General features: G+C 41.5%; 1 protein-coding gene across 2 annotated transcripts in view; it reads left to right on the forward strand.

The window, feature by feature from the left end:
* LOC129335200 (microtubule-associated serine/threonine-protein kinase 4-like) overlaps positions 1-19,116 on the forward strand; it is a 325,787-nt gene that overhangs the window by 193,334 nt on the left and 113,337 nt on the right. For both annotated transcript variants that reach the window (XM_054987644.1, XM_054987642.1), the window contains one exon: positions 18,953-19,041. In XM_054987644.1, the coding sequence (XP_054843619.1) occupies positions 18,953-19,041 (89 nt within the window). The remainder of the gene's footprint in view (positions 1-18,952; positions 19,042-19,116) is intronic.

The following is a 19,116-nucleotide window of genomic DNA, read 5'->3' on the forward strand; positions in this document are numbered from 1 at the left end:
TAAATAAAGAAAATATAAATAAAGGACAACAGTACAATTTCTTGACATAAACATTTGAAACAATTAAAATGTAGTTATGTAAGTGATATTGATGAATTTCTCATAAATTACATACCCCACCCATCATTCATTTACAAAATTTTTGTATTGTATAGATGGTTTGCTCAGGGCATGGTGCTCTTCACAGTACCAATATGTGCAGCTGAATTTTTCTGATCACTTTACTTCTACAGTTTTGGCGGTGTTGTAGGGTTGTACAGGTCACTCAGTTTTTCTGCCTCTACATGGGATGTAGAGTATATATTTTTCTTGCTTTGTTGGAGAAGAATTTTGTACATCCATATCAGAGAAGACTGAGATTACTTGAGGCACTATTGGATGAATTAATTTGTGATTCCATCTTGGGTAAATTTGCCTTGGCAGCCATTTTGGTGGTAGAAAGTGCTTTCAAGTTACAGCTGACTTATGGCGACTGTGTACGGCAGTGTTTTCCAACCTTTTTTCTCTAGAGGAGCCTCTAAATTAATTTTTCAAGTCCTGAGGAACCCCTATGAAACCATTTACAGGGCAGAAAAGGTGATGGCAGGGAACACAATTCAGTAATTGAGTTTCCTCTAATTTATTGTCATTTTTATTGTCAATGCTCTGTAACAATATGAAATGAATACAGACACAATAGAACTAAACATGGCCTTAATAACCATAATATTTTGAGCGATATTTGGAATTTTTGTGGTATTTCAAATTATTTATTTCTTAATTTCTCGCAGAACCCCTGACGATGTCCTGTGTAGCCCTGGTGGGAAACACTGCTTAGGGTTTTCAAGGCAAGAGACATTCAGAGGTGGTTTGCCATTGGCTGTTCTACATAGCTACTAGGGGTGTTCACTGAAAAATTTGTTTCAATTTTGAATCCAGAGTTTCCAAATGAACTATGTATATTGTTACTAATTTTTTGCTGGGTGAGGCATTGCTGGCTCAGATCTAATCCATTTGGTCCCCCCCCCCCCCGTTATCATGAGTTTCGGCCCCATTCTTTGCAGTACGAGCTTCCAGGCTCCTTTGTACTTAACATAGGGTTGCCAGGTCCCTTTACCCTCCCAGCAGGAGAGGGGATGTGGCTCTCTCCTTTCCAGAGTGGCATGATGATACTACTTCCGGGCAGTGACATCATTGCACAGGTGTTGAGAGCGTGCCCGTGATTTGCAGTGGACCAATTTTGGCCCCAAATGGGCCTGATTTGGCCCACTTGAGGCCCAAATTGGAAAGCTGCAAAGCGCAGGAACTCTTCCGGGGCAGCATGACGACATCTCTCCCAGGAGTGATGTTGTTGTGCCTCCCCAGGAATGCGCCCGGGAGGCCTATTCCCCCACTGGCCAGGTGAGTGGTAGCAGGCAACAGGGTGGGAGTGCAGAATCCCCAGCACCCACTGAGGGACCTGGGATACCTAACTTAACAGCACCAGAATTGCACAGTACACAGTCCTCCCTCTAAATCGTCTATCCATCATTTTTTTCTATACACATACCAACACAATAATGGACTATGCTGATGGGAGCATGCTATGGTGGGAAAGTGGCTGACAAAGGGGTAACAGGGTGGGGGCATCATTACAAATAATCCTGCGTTATATTCACTTTTTCATTTTCTATAGTGCCAATAAATTATTACCTGCAGTTGCCTGTTAGTACCATGTTTCCTTGTGCTTTGCACTTTTGTTACCAGGATAAGGGACAAATCCTTCCTTTTGATTCTCAGCACTCCACTTCAAAATATGGTGTTATTGCACTAATCGCAGCCAATCTCTATCACCCAAGTGCATACAGGGAGGCAGCATGATTTTCTCACTCCTCCACTCCACCCTGGCCTAAACAGATCTATGTTTTTTCCATAAGTTTTCCTTTTGCTGTGGGCTGGCTGGATTGTTTTTGAAGGGGCAGAGTAGGCAAATGGCTCTCAGGAGGCTTGACTTAATTTTGATGCAGATAATTTTTTTTAAAGAATGTTTTGGCAGGTGATGGAGGGGGAAGCAATCCTAAACAGGTCTACTCAGATGTATGCCTCAAGTTAGGAAAATGTCTTTAGAATTGCAGCCTGTGATTGAAGTCTTCCAGGACTTTTATCTAGTATGATTGATTGAACAGACCGCTTGCACCTACTCCCCCGGCAGTACTTAGGTCAAGGTGGCAGCCATTTTAGGACTGAGCAATACCTTCCTTTAGAAAAGGTGAGTTCAAGGCTCTCCTTTATTCAGGCTATGCCAAATCCTTGGGCGGGAGACTGATTCACTGATGGGACATCTGCATGTCTGCCCATTGCCAGAGGGACTTGTGAAGCTGGACACCCACTGGTCTATCAATGTAATTTCATCAGCAAATGCAAGTCTTCCTGAGTGCAAATCTAATTACTATTAAGCAGCCAGGTGGGTGTGATTTCCTTTTACTGACCTTGTCTGAATGTCTCCTACCAGCTTGCCTCAGGCATGGGTGAAGCCTGTGTTGTGGATGATAATGATAATGATGGCCTTTAATTGAACCCCCAAGAAATCAGAACCTGGGAAGACTCTCTTTTTCAGGAGGAGAGAGCACTAAAGTTCTCGCATTGCCATGGAGTGGAGAGGAGTTCTAACCACTTGGCTGAAATGTGAAATTGGGCTAGAAGGATGACTGTCTTGCAAACTATGCAGGGCAATAAAAGACTCCCGCTGCATACCATGTGTGTAAGCCCAAATAATTGGAAAGAGACGCCGTAGGACCCATGAGGGCTTGCCCGTCCAAAACCAAGCTTGGTGGGAGAGTGGACATGGGCTCATTGACAGAAGGAGTTTAAAAAGATCTGCATGTCCCTTGACAATATGTTTGTTCTGGTTCAGGAGGGGATAGGAGGACATTTGCCTCTGTCTCCTGTGTTTTGGGTGTTGGGACATCCATTCCATAGGCTTTGATTTGTGGTACCATCAGAATAAACCTTAAGTTAGACTACTTAGTATGTTTTTTTTCTTTAGTTCTGTTTGGCATTTATGCCATGATATTGCCTTCTTGTGCTTTGAAACTTATTTAGTATAGTACAGTAAAGATCTTTCTCTGTTTAAGAAGAAGGCTGTGTCAGATTTCTCCTCCACATGCCTAGCTGTTTATTCATGCTTGACAATCTGCATGTGTTTAAAGGTTCACCAGAGCCAAATTGCTGTTGCAAGGGAAACTGGAAATCAGTTTAGTGGTGGCAAGTCTGAGGGAGGTATAACCAAAGGGAGAGGGAAGTGTGGAGATTTGCCCTCTTACACACAAACAAGTGCGCAAAATCTCTTCTGGAGCTATAACAGCCTCCACGCTGCCAGCCCCTTTGTCCACCCTGCCTGGATACAGTTGACTTTTGTTACCTTTCTGAGAAGCACCTCCCCCCCCCACACTCCAACAGAGCCAGGACTCCAGGACTCATGCTGGATGGAACCAGGATGCACTACAGTGGCCGTATCTTTTCTGACCAGGAAAGACTGCAACTTTTACCAGTCAAAGCTAGTAAAAGACATTCCTGGTCACAGCTGCCACCTCTTATCCAGCACAGTTCTCACAGAGAGAGAGAGAGAGAGAGAGAGAGAGAGAGAGAGACAGACAGACAGACAGACAGACAGACAGACAGACAGACAGACAGACAGACAGACAGACCACGGTCAAAGAGCTCTCCTGCACTGTGGACCTGTTCCTTAAAAGGGATTGCAAACCCATCAGAACAGGTGACATCTGAAGTCCTGGGTCAGACTTTTCACTCACCAGTAGCAATTCTGTCTTGCTAGGATTAAGTTTCAGTTGATACAACTGAAAGCCTAACTTTTCATAATTCTCTTTTGCACCTTGAATAACATCCAGGTACAGCCCCTGACATAGCCATAGATCCAGGAACTAGAATCAGACAAGCTATATTGCTAAAATATCTGTTTATCCTCCCTATATTTGTTCTATCTGTAATGCTGCTTCAACCCTTTGTCTTCAGAAAAGCATTCTTACTTCCAGGGCTTTTTTTCTGGGGGGAAAGGTGGGGGAAATTTCACCTGGGGCAGTTCCTGGGAGGAGGTAGTGTGCTTCTCAATACATGCATGTGCGTGTAGCACACATGCACATTCCTGGAACTGCATGAAGACGTCACTTCCAGGAAGTGACATCATCACGTAGGCGTGGCTGCCTCTGGAGTGCTCTTGTGCTCCAGGGTGGGGGGTTTGATTAGGCCCAGAACGAGCCACTCCGCCGTGAAGGAGCACTCCCCCGCCCAGCAGTGGCCAGATCTGGGGATGTCGGGCCAAAATTGGGCCAAAACGGGTCCAAAACGGCCCGGATCAGCCTGGAACAAGCTGTTGCCACACAGGAGAGCACTCCCCTGCAGGGCAGCAGCCCAAACTTGGCCGTTTAGGGCCTGATCTGGACCGTTCTGGGCCCAAATTGGGCCAAAACATGCCAGAAATGGCACAGATTGGCCTGGAACGGGCTGCTGCCACATGGGAGAGCAATCCCCCGCCAGGCAGCGGCTCAATCCTTGCCATTTTGGGTCTGAATTGGGCCCAAAATAGTTGAAAGGAGGCCAAAATGACCAGGACCGGGCTGCTGCCAGGCGGGGGAGTCTTCCCCTGCCTGGCAGGGACCCAACTCTAGCCTTTTTGGGCCCGATCCTGGCCATTTTGGGCCTGAATTTGGCCCCAAATGGCCAGTATCAGGCCGCTGCTTGGTGGGGGAGTGCTCACCTGCCTGGCAGAGGCCCGATTTGGGCTTTTTTGGTCCTGATCCTGGCCATTTCGGTGCTGATCCTGGCTGTTTTGGGCACTAAATGGGCCCAAAATGGCCTGGATCGGGGCTGAACCGGCCTTGAACGGGCTGCTACCTTGTGGAGGAACCCTCCCCCGCCTGACACCGGCCCAATCCTGGCCGTTTGGGGCACTAAATGGGCCCAAGATGGCATCGAAATGGCCCGGATCAGGGCCACACTGGCCTGGAATGGGCCGCTTCCAGGTGGGGCAACACTCCCCTGCCTGGTGCTAGCCTGATCCTAGTCGTTTTAGCCCCAATCTGGGCCATTTCAGCACCTTTTTGGCCATTTTGGGTTTATTTAGGGCCCAAAACGGCCTGGATCGGGCTGGTACCTGGTGGTGGAACCCTGCCCTGCTCGACAGCCACCCAATCTGCGCCCAAAATGGCCAAAATAGGCCATTTAAAAAAATTCTCACGTGACACCAGTCTCATGGGTCTTTTAAAGTGCTGCCAGAACACCGTTCTGGAGTTTTCCAGCTCAAAAAAAACCCTGCTTAGTTCTGTCACCATTTTTAATAGTGCTTAGATTATTCAAACAATACAGAGGTTTAATAAGACTTTATTGATAAAACTACAGGAACTGGGGGTCGGATATACTATATCGTGTGAGTGGAGCTGCAGTGCATAAACAGCAGTTTCTCTCTTTTACTCCCACAATATTGTACGACTCCAAAATTGTGCTCCCATGGGTCAGTGGAGCACCTTGGTGGTCATAGTGAAATGCTGTAGTGAGAGGGAGGAACTGGCAAAAATTACCCCCCTTCTTCCAAAAGCAGAAGTTCCTCGTCCAAGTGGAGATTAACATCCAAGCCTTGGGCTGCTGTTCTGACCCCTCCTCTTTGCACTCTGAAATTTAAGCTAGAGCTGCATTTCCAGTTCCCTATGGAAGGATATCTGTCATAAAAGGAATGGAGTATAAAACTTGTTTAGGGAGGAGTGATCCAGTGAAGTATCTAGCAGTCAGCCTCTGTAACTGGGCCTTCGTATGCTTGCTAATGTGAATAAAGCTTACCTGATGTAGGAATAGGCCTGAGTTATGTAATCCAAAAGGCAGAACACCTAAAAATGGATATTTCTACAATAAGTTTAGTTACTTGAATATCTGTTGTAAAGGACTTCAAAATGTCCCCTTCCTTTCCTTCATCTGTTCTAACTTCTTGGCTCACAAGGAGTCCACATTTCAATAAATATATAGCTGATTCATTTTTCAGATGACTAGATATGAACCGGAATGACTTAACAGATTTTTGAAAATAAGTGTCATGCTGTAAATTTTGCTGGGTATAATGTTTGCCATGCAGAAATACTACTGATATATGAGTAGCTGTACTTTTGTACTTTAGAGGTGTTTTACATCATACTCAATGTCTGATATTTTATTGGGTGCTCTCAGATATTTCACAGGAATTCCCAATTTGGGAAGTATACAGTGCCCATCCTATGCATAATTACTCTTCTGAGCCCATTGAACTCAATGGATTTAGACTGGAGTAATTCTGCAGAATTACTCCAGTCTACCATTTCCCCCCAAAAATCTAATTGATGAGATTATTACCATATATCTAATTTGGAAGTTTCCCCTGCATGAAGAGCCTTTAACCTGTGAATCAAGGCCACTGGGGAACACAACAGAACTTTCTGCAAACTGGAGACACCTCCCCCTCACAGATTTAAAGAAAAATCTTAACTATCAACAAAGTTCATTGGGGGGGTGGGGTTTAATCCTCCCAAAGTAAGACACTTAACACAAGTGTTTCCTGTGCAAGAGCAGAAAATGAATTCACCCTTCATCTCCATTGGTTAGTGGCAGCGCTACTATATGGAGAGCAGCGCTGGCCCCAAGGAGCACTACACCATGACAGTCCAGGTCAGCCCTGACCAGCACTACCAAAGTTAAGCGGGGAGGGGACATTTTTTGTAGGGAGAATGAGAAAGGGGGAACGGTTTGGGGAGAGAGAGGGGGGAAAGGCCAAGGGTTGGGGGAGGGGGCAAAGGAATGGCTGCTTGGAAGGGAGGGGGTCCAAAGGAGAAGGGTGTTTGGGAGGGAGGGAAGGATAAGGGTATTTGGGACAGAAGGGAGCCAATGGGAAACTGTTGTGAGGGGGAGAGAAGACAACAGTTTTTGCAAAGGAGTGGAAAAGCCTACCGTGGCTACCTGTGATTCCCCTCCCTACTGAGATTTTTGCAGGCCACCCTGCTTGTAAGGATCTGTCTCATCTGGATTGATCTGAATTATAGAGGCAACTCCGGACTTGAGAATTTGACAATTATAAGTAAGAGTGACCGATTATATTAGAATAACAGTCTTATTACAAAATATTACTTTTCATTGTTATAATGCAGTAAAAATGAGTGAATGCTTGAAAAGCCAAGGTAACAGTCTTTAAGACTGACAGTGAATGTAGGATATAACTATATGCAGGCAAACCTGTGACTAGTGTGGGAGATAGCAGAAAACAGGCAGATAAAGTGTCACATTAAGAGGAAAGTTTATTGCAGTGATGCCACATACTGAGAGAGCAGGAGCCTTTAAAGCTATGTAGCCTGAAGCCACATGGGATTGGATTTCCTTGTTCTCTTGGCTCCCAAGTTCAGGAGTGTAGTTAACAAAGCTTGTTTCCTCTCCTGAAATCCCTGCAGTTTCTTCTGACTAGTGGCCAAGGGAGTACTTACAGGAGGTCTTCACCTGTCTTACAAGATGACCTTGTGGGTTGAATCAATGCTGTCACTATTCCATTATCACACTGGCAGAATACAATATTACATCATCAGGTATTCGTTGAGAAGAGGATATGCATAGTTGACAAATTTAAAGCATGATGAATGAATATAATTAGATTGCTAAAGCCAAGCATGTTAATGGGGCATTAATCTAATGTGTGTGCATTGTGTGGGTGGAGGGTGCAGTGCCATTTGGATTTTTCCCTCACTCATCAAAATGCCTTGAGCTAGCCCTGTTGCTGAAAAGGCAGATGAATTAGGAGCAGGATAGAATGAAAGTGATGTGGCCATTGGCATGGAACCATTTTCATTCTCAAGCTGCTGGCTTTAGCCATGGTTAAAGAAAAGGGAGGATCTTCAGTTTGGCTGCGGCTTGTTGCGCATATTCGGGCAACCTTATATTATCATTTATACGTTAGGAATAGGGTAGGAGACAGAGATGAATGAGTGTGCACAGAAGGAGACAGGTAAAAAGTGAGAAAAGAGAGAGAGAGCAGACAAATGAAGGGACAGGTGGAGGTAAGAGACAGGAAGACTGGACAAAAAGGGATGAAGGAAGATCAGGTGAGCCACTTAACTAGATTTGATCTCATATTGATTTCCAGCGCAACTGGATAGAAGCTTGCAAACAGTCCAACATGGGATTCTCCTAGCCAGTTTAATTCCATCTTGGGCTGGTGGCGGGGGTGGGGGATACCAAGATTTGAAAGAAATATTGCGGATTATGCCGCAGTGTTGTAAGTAAGCTTTTTCTGTCTTGTTCTGTTAAAAGGACTAGTAGTTTCATTCACCATTGTGGACTTTTTTATTTCTGTAAGTCAATATTACCTTAAAGAGAAGGCTTGCCTTTTCATCCATACCATCACTCAGCTACAGAAAACAGCATATGATTGTAGAGCTTGTATGGATGGCAGATGGGCAAAATGGTTCTGAATGACTTAGCCAAGTTCCAGCCTTATGAGCTTTTTCTTATTATAGATTTTCACACCTATTGATATATTTGCCCTTAAAGGCAAGAAAAGATGTTTGTGTACTGTGAAATTAAGTTAGTTGATAGCAACACTGCAGTTACAGAAGTGGCTGTGCTCTGTGAATTCCTTACATAATATGAATAAAATACTAAACATGCATGCCCCATTGGAGTTAAATTTTAACATTTGTATGTGGGATATATTGCTTGTAAATATATACATTACACGGATGATAAACTGAAAATAAGATATTTACTGAGGCAGGGCTAGGGTACTATTTAATGTGTCCCTACACTGACCATATATATTTTTATTGCAGATTCATATCTCATAGACATCCATTTTATGAACAAATCTTTATTATAGAGTTAGACGATTCAATAAAATCTTACTATCACTATGTAATTTCTGAATCAACAAATTGAGTGATAAAATAGAACAAGTAAAGCAAGTTCTGTCATGTAGTTAGGAACCAGTTGGGTATTCTTTTAGCTAAATTTGTAATGTGCAAAAATTGAAATGATAATTAATAAGTGTCAATATGACTGAAAATGTAATAATTTCTGAAAAGCTCTTTCTGAGTTGCCTCTGAGTCAGTACACGGAGCTGCATAGAAAAGGGAAACTGGTAAAATTTTGTTGAGCATGTGAAATGCATAAAACGTTTTGAATCCTGTCTGTTTTAGGCCATAGTCTTTCATTTTCAAAGAGCAATGTTGGGTGGCTTTTCAGGCTACGTGGATACAGGTAGAAGGGGTTGCCTCAGAAATTCCAGTGAATGTGAAGTAAATCCTATGTCATCCTTGAATATATAAGAACACGAGAAGAGCTTTAAGATCTATCTAATTCAGCATCTTGTTTCTTATGATGGCCAAACAGAAGCCTCCAGAAAACCCTCAAGTGAGTCTGGCCCTTGTTGGTGCCCCCATCAGTTGGTATTGAGAGGTACAGCATATCTGCATGCAGATTCCCTTCCTTTGAGACATAGTGGCTATCACCTATTTTTGGATTAATTCTCCATAAATTTGTTTAGCACCCTTTTTAAAAAAACATCTTAGCTAGTGACCATTGCTTCAGCATGTGGCAGTGAATTCCAGAAGTTAATGCTGTGTTGTTTACTGCTTTTCTGTTCACAGTCTACTGCCCACAAGCTTCCTTAGGTGGTTCAGAGTTCTCACTTTCCCTCAGCTCATGAAATTAGTATCCAGGAAACACCATGTTCTGAGCCATGTGATGGGTAAAAAGCATATAGTACCTTAGTCATGCTATGCTGAAATGTTTCATTTATATCTTATGTGTTCGTCCTGATTTTGATGGAGTAGGATTCGGTTTACACATGTAAGGAAATGAGATGGTAGAAGGTTAATGATGCAAAATTACTTGCACCATTGCAGGTAGTGGGGGTCTAGTTCTTGATTGCCCTTTCAGATTACAAATTCCATGCAAATAGAATGCTAGTATGGCAAGGAAAAAGTTTTTCCCTCCTCGCCCAACTTCCTGTAAATTAAAAAAAAACTGCACAAATAATTTATAACTTGGAGGAACATTCCAAAATTATTATTTTTTTAACAATTTTTTTTAAAAAACCAACCAACCAAACAAACAAACAAAAACAATGTACAGAAGTAAAATAGAACAACAACAAAGTCTTAGACAAAATTATTATTGATAACAAGTGGGGACCCACAAAGTATTGGGGGGCATTTCATTTCCCCCTCCCCCACCATGTTTTCTTTCCCTTCCCTGCCCCCACCATAGCCTTTTCCTTTTTTCCTGCTTCCTTTTTTTCTTTCCCACCCATCTTTATCTGTCTCCCTGTCAACTTTTTCTCCTTCTCTCCTTGGCAGCCTCTCCCCTCCCCCCCCCGGTAGCCTTTCCCAGTTACATGCTGGGGAACTTGCAATGATGGGAAATGGCCATTGTCGCAAACCCTCATCTAACTCAGGCTTGGGCTGACCTTCCTCTACCATGAGATAAAACTTCTCCTCTCTAAGCCTATGAAGTTGAGTACTGGGCTGGGAAGCCTGTAGTAGCGTGGTGATTTAGCTTCAACTTTCTTTCTTGTCCCATCCTTCAGGAACGTATGGGTGATATGGTTACCCATCCAGGTCCAAGTAGGGGAAAGATCAGGGGTTTATGCTTCCCTTAAACAGAAACTGGCACACAAGGCTTGTGGAGATTCAAAAAGAAACAAAGTTTATTTACAAGTAGGTAACGTAAGAAAGCATGTAGAGCAGGTGTTTAAACTGAAATAACTTAAAGAGGTTTATGAACTGAACACTTCACTTGTGTGAGGCACAAAGCACTTAGTTTGATTCTTAAGTTGCTGGCTTGTATTAGAGATGTTGGTATTATTAGACTTAAAGATGTTTAAGTGAGTTCTTTCAGAGGTTGGCACTGCTTCACAAGTTAGGTGCGGCACTGTTAACACACACACAGCATGACTCTCCCCACTTCTGCAGACAGGGTACTTCACTGAGTCAAAACCCTTTTTTTGAACTGGGCAGGCATTATAGTTATGCTCAAGTTATAACCCTGTTCCTTTGCCGAAGGGGAGACTCCTTTCTACCCACTTCCTTGGCACACTACAATTCCCAGATCTCTTGTGTCTATGCAGAAGTTAATGCTGTCTCTCCCACTTTAGTCAAAGGACTACAAGTGCTTCATGAACATAAAGATATTTCTTTAAAGGGTACACCTTCCCCTTCCTTCGTCACACAGAGGACTCTCTGGCTGACCCTCGCTGGTCAGACTTCAACTCTCACTCTTCTCACTCGTCAGTTTCCTCCAACTGTCAACCCCTCAACATTTCATCACTAACTGCCATTTTGGGCCAGCCACAAAGGGGGGGGGGCTGTCAATCATCCTCTTTACTGTCCAATCATCCTCTTTACTGTCTCAGCATTTGAGGCTGAGTCCGTCACAGCCGTTAATTGAGAATGTGCTGCTGTAGAAAACACTGGGTGTGGAGTCTTTTGAACAGGATGAGATAGCGTTTGTCACTTTAAGACTTCATCCTAGCATCTCTACAAGAGAAGGAAAGAACAGTTATTCTTGCTTTGGACTAATGGCCATATACATGCATCCATGAATGTGTTTTGATAATGTATTTATTGTATTTATTATGAGGATTAGATGTATTGGAGGATATTGTACATGGATATTGTAATTACTGTTATTTATATATTTATATTTATAGGAAGGAATTATTTAGTCACCTTATGCACTTGTCACTTTGGAAATACATGTTTATATGATTCATTATAATGCTGTATATGAGATATTCCTCTGGTGGGTGGGGTTTTCCCTGCTTTGTTCCCGCAGGAGCCTCTTTTTGTTGTTGAACTGTAGCAAGCAGCCGGGCCTGGGTCCATTATGTGAATCTCAAGGTAGCAAGTCACTCTGTGTTGCATCTGGGCTTGGCCCCAATGATTCTTCCCTCAAAGGCCAAAACAGCCTTGGAAAGAGCCCTGTCCCCTTCCCCTGTCTTCTACAGATAGAAATCAAGCCTGGAATTCTGGCTAAACTGTTATGATTGCCTAGCAACAGCCACTGAGGCTATCTAGTTAAAGCTACAGGTACTTCTTTACCATTTTGGGTTATTTTAACCCCCACAGTGTAAGGGTTTTTTTTAGATTTCAGATTTTTCTGGAAATCTGGGGCATTTTTTAGGTGTGTAGGATGATTTGTCTTGCCTGTTCATGGCTCCAGGCTCTGTATTTAAGTATCCTCAGATCAGGGCCAACTTGGCAATTATTATATAAGATGCTTTTTATCAATTATTTATTTATAGGATGTCAGGACTATGTTGCCACTAAATCCCTACAAGGGAGAGAGGGAGCTGCAAAGCAAAGCACTGAGGGGCAGAAGAGAGAGGGTAGTACATACTTGCTTGCGTTTCCTACATAAAATAGCATTTCTTCAGCTGTTTTTCTTCTTCTGGAGCTCTGCATGCAGGAATAGCTCCAGAAAAAAAATCACTTAAGACAAGGAAGTAGGGGTGGGTGGCGTGGGAGAGGCATTAGGTCTCCCTTCTTGCTCATATATGTTGACACTGCTGTGACTACTTGTTCTCATATATATCTGCCAGTGCAGATGTTTTATATTTCATAACTAATTTTCCTTTAGCCTTAACGGAGAGGTGGGGAGAGAAGAAGGGAAATGGAAACATAGGTTAGCAGTAATTTTATAACTGGTTGCTCTGAAGAGTATTTTAAGGATGCAAATGAATGCTTCTGATGTGATGTCAACAGGGCTACCAAAGGGCTGTTTCAAGCAAACGCTAACCTTTTAAAGGAGCAGAATGTTGGCATTTCTTTGTTATAAATTCCACTACTCTTAGATAAGCCATTAAAAAAGCATTCTTACCCCTTTGAATCTCTTTGTTGAACATATGAACTGCAAGGTAAAGTTTACTGTTCTGTACAGCATTTGTAGTTGGCTGTCTGACATCTATGCTCTTGCAAGGGCAGCAAATAAATCTAGAGTCCTAGACCAGCACATTTAATAAATATATCTTAAATTAAACTCATCCTGTGTAAACAGTGGCTGTGTCCCATGTCCTGCAAGAGGCAGTTTGCTTGTCCTGAGGGTGGTGTTCAACTATACATTTTTCATATCAAACTGTAACAGCTTCTCTCCCCCTAGAGTCATTATGTGCTCCTAGATGGCACTCGGAATTTAAAATTGGCTTACAGGAAGTTATTTGCTGTATTTGATCTAGCTCAGTATTATAGGGCTTTTATTTGCATTAGCTTTTCAAATACAAATATCCATCTACTTTTTAAACTTCAGCTTTTCCTCAAGCAGTGTATTAATATGACACCAAAATTAAAGCCTGCACTGTAGCAGAGTGCAGTAGTCAGCACATGATGTTAAAGGTGCTTCTGTAATAGTTTAGAGCCCATATCCATCTTTGTTATAAGTGTAAATATTAATAATTGAGGATGTTAAAATGAAATCATTATAAATGATTAAAACAGATGCCAGATTTCATGTGAGAAGTATGTCAGGGAGTAATTGCTGTCAGTTCATCCCTCTCACATTGTTCTTTTTAGCAATTAACCTTTATTGCCTGTAATTTACCCCTGTATCCATAGTAAAAAGCTTTCTCTGAAGAAGGGATGTTAATGGTAACAGTGTCTTATCTCTGCTATTCATTGCTTTATCATGAAAGCTGCACTTAGCACCATGTTGAAAAATTATTGTATGTTAATGTTGATTTATATGTCCATTATATATTTGATTTATTCCCAGTGAATATCCACATAACATGAAAGTTGTGCCAATTGGGTCTTGCCCATCTGTTGGAGATATGAGTTGTGATGGTCTTTTATTTGACATGCTTATGAAAACAGACTTACCTCGTTGTGGCTTTCTTTATAAAAACTAAATAGTTACCAAATACTTGAAAGACTGTATTTGAAGCAGGCAAAAGGCTTTTGGTCTAGATGTCAAATTCAAATTTCAATTGTCTAAAGAAGAAAGCTCTGAGTCTTGAAAGCTTACACTCTGAAAATCTTGTTGGTCTCTAAGGTGCCACTGGACTAAAATACTGCTTTCTACTGCAGACCAACATGGCTACCCACCTAACTATTTTTGGTGCTATCAGTTATGACGTTCCTTCATCCTTAAACAACAGAAATGCCACCAGAGGTATTTTTAAAATTCCAAAAACAACTAACTAGTTTATTTTCTTTAGGGGGGAAAGGTCAGGTGAAATCAGGGGTTGAAAATTTATGAGGTAATCTATAGAGATAAAGACAAGTGTCCTGACTGACTCATCAATGCCCAGCCCAAACCCCTGGACCTAGAAACATGAAATTTGGGGAGAACATTCCTTTCATGATGTTAATGCCAGCTAAGAAGGGATTTTAAGGTAAAAAGGGGTAAAATGTGTTTTCCCAAAGGGATACATCTTCCCTGTGTGGCAGGCAGGCTGCTGCCTGCTTGTGCCCCTGCCCTCTGCCAGCTTGGCCACTCTTCCCTTTGAGCCAGTAGAAGGGTGAATGGTCAGTGTGCAAAGTGAACTTCCGTCCTTGTAGGTATGGTTTTAACTTACCTGTGGCCCACACTATTGCCAAACATTCCCTCTCAATCACAGAGCATTGCTCTCTATCCACCAACTTACTACTAATGTAAAGTATGCTGGTGATCTCCATACTCCCCAGTCTGACCTCACGTGGCCGTATCCCAGTATTGGTGTTAGAGGGTAAAGAGTTTCATCAAGTCATGAGCCCTCAACTCTGTGGTTAGTACCCTTTATAGGTGGTCAAATGCAGTTTGGCATTCTTGCATCCAAGTCACATCTGGAAAGAATTTCTTTGTATGTTCACACAAAGGAGCAGCAATGGAACTAAATTTGGAAATGAACCTCCTATAAAAACTCACAACTTCTATAAATGCTTTGAACTGCTTTTTTGGTTGTGGGTCTAGGCCACTCCTGTATCATTTGCACCTTGCTCCAGTCAGGTTTTGTCATTCCATCTCCAAGCACATGCCCTAGGTATTTCACGTGGCTCATTGCTCTTTGACACTTTGAGGCTTTTACAGTCAAGCCAGCCCCCTTTATTCTTTGAAACACAATATCCAGATGTTAGAAGTGTTCGTTCCAAGTTTAGCTGAAGATGGCTATGTCATCTATATAGGCAAGAGCAAAGTCTTTTAGCTCTGTTAACAACTCATCAGTCAGCCTCTGGAACATGGCTGGGGCATTCTTAAGCCCAGACACAGACCATGAACTCAAAGATTCCTTCTCTGGTCACAGAAGCTATTTTGGGTTGGCTGTTAGGATCCATTGCCACCTGCCAACATCCTTTTGTTAAATCAGTGTTGGAAATGAAATGTACAGCCCCAATGGTTTCCACCAGTTCATTCACCTTTGGCATCGGTTATATATTTGGGACTGTAACCATGTTTAAACTTCGTTAGTCAACACAAAATCTCACTGTCTGATACCGTTTGGGAACTAAAATAATTGGTGAGGTCCAAGGACTTTTGGAATGAACAATAAGTTCAGGGTTCATCATTTCTTTAACCTCCCTCTCGATACTGATGGTATTTGGGCCAGTTACTCTATAAGGTGGGAGAGCAGTATTCCTGGCATCTCCAGTATCGATCTTATGTTGAGCTAACTGTGTTCTCCCTGAGAAATCATAAAAGATGGTCTGATATTCCCTTAACATGCCATTGCTGATCTTTAGTTAGGATAAGTGCCAAATTCACCTCACTAATTGTGCTACTTTGGGTTACCTTCTCCCAACCTGTCAATGCAATTTCTGCCCTCCTCTAGTCGTAAGAACCAGATTACCTCTATCATGGTAAGACTTTAGTATGTTTACATGAAACATTTTACACTGTTCACATTTTATACTGCGCCCCTTCAGAATCCCCCAAATCTCTACAAGTTCATTCAAAACTGCCTTCATATCATCCCCTTTTTAATAACGTAGGAATTTCTTTTGTTCCAGTAAAGTACTTTTCCCACTTCTCTGTGGAAGCAGCAACTCTGCCCTTATCTGAATTCCCCTCATGTTCATACTGTACATTTCTTTTTCATGTTCCTTTTCAGCTTCCCTCTCTTGTCATGCCCTCTCAGCTGCCATCTCTTGCTGTGCAGTTTGACACATCAGTATATTCATTTTCTTAAAAAGTTGAAGACTAATAACTACTGCAGTATTTATGGGAGGACCATGGAAGAAAAGCAAATTATTATTGCAAATTCACAATTCAGTTATTCATAGTTCATACTAAAACGAATGAATCAAGAAACTCACACTGTGTGTTCCTATATATATGTACTTGAGTAACAGGTAGACAAGTGCAAACCCAGTAGAATTGAAGCTTAGAAATGATGTTGAACACTGGGATAGATTCACAGGAGAAATGACCATTGTAGGCTGGTTTCTGAAAATTCCAGGGGAGATGAAACTGCAAGCAGGCAAAAAAAGTAGCAGGAGAGGTAGGGAATCGGGATACATGAAAGCTGGAAGGAAGCAGGCAGGGACAGCAGAAGGACAGACTGTTATAGATTAACAAGATTTAGGAGCTGCATAGGAAAGGTCACAATCTGGTTGGGGCCTAGACACCTGTGATTGCAGCTATTTGTAGCTTGGCCAGATATGTAGGATGAATGGATAAATCAGTAGCTGCATTTAAGATCTCGTGACTCCCTATATCTTGGTAAAGTTCGTGGCATTCTTTGTAAATACAGATGCTAATAATGTCCAGTTGACTATACTGTCCTGCTTTCAGAAGATGAGTCAGGGAGATTGTTGTCTATTGCCAGCCCATTTCTGAATAAGAATAAATGTTTTAGTAGAACTCACCGGGGCAACTGGTGGCATTACAGTTGTTATTGCCTATTCACATGGTAGTTCTTACATTGTGGAATGGACTAGCTGGTGTTATTAGAAAGGCACCCATGCCTCTATCATTTTGCAAAATGTGCAAAGCAGAATTGTTCAGAATATTCCTGTAGGAATATAATGGTGGTGTAATGGTTTAGGGGTAAAGTCTTAAACTGATAGTTTTGTTGCCTTAAGCAGATAAGTTTGTAGGTGTTGTTTTGGGTTTTCCCTTGTTCTACAATCCCAGCCCAGCTACATTTTCGTTTTACTAGGAATCTTTGCTGCTAGATTCAAATCTTATATATTATAATCCACTCACTGATTGCCTGTTGTTATTATATTTTGTAATCCATTTGCTGATTAACTGAAAAGTTCTGCATCATATTAATCTGCCTTGGATTCTGGTGAAAAAGATGGACTATAAATGAGATAAAATGTTTTTGTTGTGGTGGTTGTTAAGAACAGTCACCTGAGTAGCAGAAATAATAGTGCTCCATCCTGAGCAGTGTCAACACTTAAAATTGGATCCAAGGATAAAAATGGAATTAATCATGCTTGTGGTCATGTTTGGAAGACCTGGTTAAGATAGCACCTCTTCTATAATTTTTTTTTAAAAGATAGCATGAAAAGACATTGGTTCTTAAAGGACTTAATTTCTCATTTACACTTCATGTGCTTTCTGCAGAAAACACCAATTTAACACCAATTTACCTGAGGCAGGTCAGTTGCAACATACTTTACATCCATTACGTGCATATTTCTCTTTGCATCTCTTCATTCAGTCTTCTCAGTAGAGTTTAAAGCCATTGGTTTTTAATCCATATACATGATTTGATAGGATTGTGAGGCACTGCTGGGCTAGATTCAGATTAAATCCATGTATTTACACTTAGTTTATATAATTTATTTTTATTTATTATTTCGATTTATAAACTGCCCATCCTCAGGGGCTCTGGGCGGTGAACAACAGTTAAAATCAATAATAACATGAAAACAATAATTCTAAAATTAACATCCAATAAGCAATAATAAAATAAATTAACCAAATACATTAAGGTGCAATGGTGGGGAGAACCCCCCCCACCTCAAAGGTGGGAGGCTGATATGGCACTGCCCCCTTCAACCATCGAATGCCTGGCGGAACAGCTCTGTCTTACAGGCCTGGTGGAACGATAATATGTCCTGCTGGGCCTGGGTCTCCATTGACAGAGTGTTCCACCAGGCTGGGGCCAGGACTGAAAAGGCCCTGGCCCTGGTTGAAGTGAGGCGTGCTTTGTAAATTTCCCTTTTACAAATGTTTTAAGTAAAATCGAGAATACTATTTAAATATCTGATGCACATATACACTCATAACTTCATTAGCTTTGGTGACCTAATTTATTTCAGAGTGGGGAAGGTATTCATAAGTGTATTTGATTATAATTACAAGCCTATCAATACATGTAAAGAAAATTGCAAAATCTCCTCCTTTAGTAGATTTATGAGTTTACTATTCATGTCATAATTATCTGTAATAGAGAAAAATAGTGATTTGCCATGCTTGAGATGAAAAATGTATGAAGGAACACATTTATCTTTGTAGGATATGTATGGTCTATTTACAAAAGGCACAGATGTGAAATTTGCCTCAATAATTAGATTTTTAATTACTATATTATAAGATTGATAAATTATTGCACTTTGTATAGCTGGGATTCATGTAAACACAAATACATGTATTGAATGATGATTGTAAATTGGTGATCTGTTTTCTGGCATAATTATACATTACAACATTTCTGCGCTATATCAGATGAAATCTCAGACTTCAATAAAGCAATGTAGCAATGGCAGGTGGGTTAGTTTTCTGGATTGTACCTGAATTGCATACGTGGTTATAATTAAACTCCGTGAATTTTACTCTGTTAGTGAAACAACATAACTCATTTTGCCATTCAGTATGGGTCTTATCCTGGTGTCTTGTGCATCAAAATAGTGTTTAATAGACTCAGAGTTTAATAGCAGATTGGAATAATAAAGAAACAAATATACGAGTACCATAAATAACAATGAATGATGCAGTTGTATAGTGTCTTACAATTCTCTAGTTAATAATACTTTCCCTTCCCTTTGTACAGTTGCCGTACAAGTAACCGGAAAAGTTTGATATGCAATGGACAATCTCCAGCTATGCCTCGACCCCATTCACCACTTTCAGCTCATGCAGGTAATTACTCTCTGTTCATGAACTTTAATTTAAAAAGACTGATTTAAAATATTTCTTAAATGGTATTATTTTCAT

The sequence above is a fragment of the Eublepharis macularius genome, chromosome 8 (assembly GCF_028583425.1).
Source record: "Eublepharis macularius isolate TG4126 chromosome 8, MPM_Emac_v1.0, whole genome shotgun sequence".
Taxonomy (NCBI): domain Eukaryota; kingdom Metazoa; phylum Chordata; class Lepidosauria; order Squamata; family Eublepharidae; genus Eublepharis; species Eublepharis macularius.